The sequence below is a fragment of the Penaeus monodon genome, chromosome 33 (genome assembly GCF_015228065.2).
Source record: "Penaeus monodon isolate SGIC_2016 chromosome 33, NSTDA_Pmon_1, whole genome shotgun sequence".
Taxonomy (NCBI): domain Eukaryota; kingdom Metazoa; phylum Arthropoda; class Malacostraca; order Decapoda; family Penaeidae; genus Penaeus; species Penaeus monodon.
The window spans coordinates 29052536-29053662 of NC_051418.1; the positions used below are offsets into that span (position 1 = coordinate 29052536).

Genomic DNA, 1127 nt, shown 5'->3' on the forward strand with positions numbered 1-1127 from the left:
TGCAAGCATATATGCTTTTCTTAAAGTCAGCAAGTTAATATTGTACTTGAGCCAACTAAAAGCAAAACATTAAACAAGACAAGCCCCTGTATCACTTGAAGCAACATTTTCATACTTTACATTTCCTCTAAGATCTCCAAGAAGCAGTGAAGCAGCTTTAGATTTAAATATTCACTATATGTCATCTTATAACATGAAAAATATCCTTATTAAGAAAATTAAAGTTAGTGTAGCAAAGTATCATCCCATATATTGTTATTTATTGAAATGCTAATACTTTCTTCTTTTTCTCCTTTCTTTATTAGGGTGTAACACAGCCCCTCCTTGTGATGTCATCTGGGATTATTGAAACAAAACTTGAGCACCTAATTTCGCAGCATTTTTCAAGCATCCTCTCTAGTCAAGAGAAATCTGCTAGCACATTAGCAGTAACATCACCCATACAAGGTGAAACATCACTTAATAACTCGGGCATTTATAATGTAACGTCGACACCTATTGGAAGGAATCCAGACTCCAAAGAAATGGACAGGAATACTGAAGTCAATTCAAGTAGTGAAGTAAAGTTGACCAGACAACCCCAAGATATAAAAGATGAGACTGAATCTGACCATTGGCATTTGCAAGGAGCCAGACCAAAGGATTTTACTCCAAAGGAAAAAAGAGTATCCTATGTTTCAAGAATATTCACGCATGAATCAATTTCAAATAGAGAGAAGAGTGTAACAGAAAAAGAAAACAGCTCTTTGAACACTAGCAGAGAAGCAAATGTGAAGCCAGCTTCCAACTTTTCCAGGAGTTTAAATGATAGTCAGATGTTTAATCAATCTAAAGATTATTCTGGCTTGGATGATAACTCTTTTGAGACTTCAGATGAAGTTGATAACACCAGTGCAAGGAGTGGAAGTTTCCTAGACCAAGTCAAGAAGATATTAGAGGAGTCTGTGAACTCTAATGCCAAGATTAAAACATTTCCCAAAGACCAGCGAATGCTTTCCCTAAGCGCACCCCTGGTCTCTAGAACCGGGAAAAGCATGAATGGAATGAGGGCATCAAATGGGAAGTTTCTCAGCCAGATAAAGAAAATTATGACACCATAACAATACTTTTCTACTTAAAAGTTTGCA

The 1127-nt window shown here is 36.3% G+C and overlaps 1 protein-coding gene across 1 annotated transcript in view; it reads left to right on the top strand.

Annotated features, from left to right (window-relative positions):
- LOC119594324 overlaps nt 1-961 on the top strand; it is a gene marked incomplete at both ends in the record, with an annotated part of 15189 nt that extends 14228 nt beyond the window's left edge. Inside the window, 1 exon segment of the mRNA XM_037943382.1 lies at nt 306-961. Coding sequence (XP_037799310.1) covers nt 306-961 — 656 coding nt within the window.
- Between the last annotated feature and the right edge of the window lie 166 nt (nt 962-1127).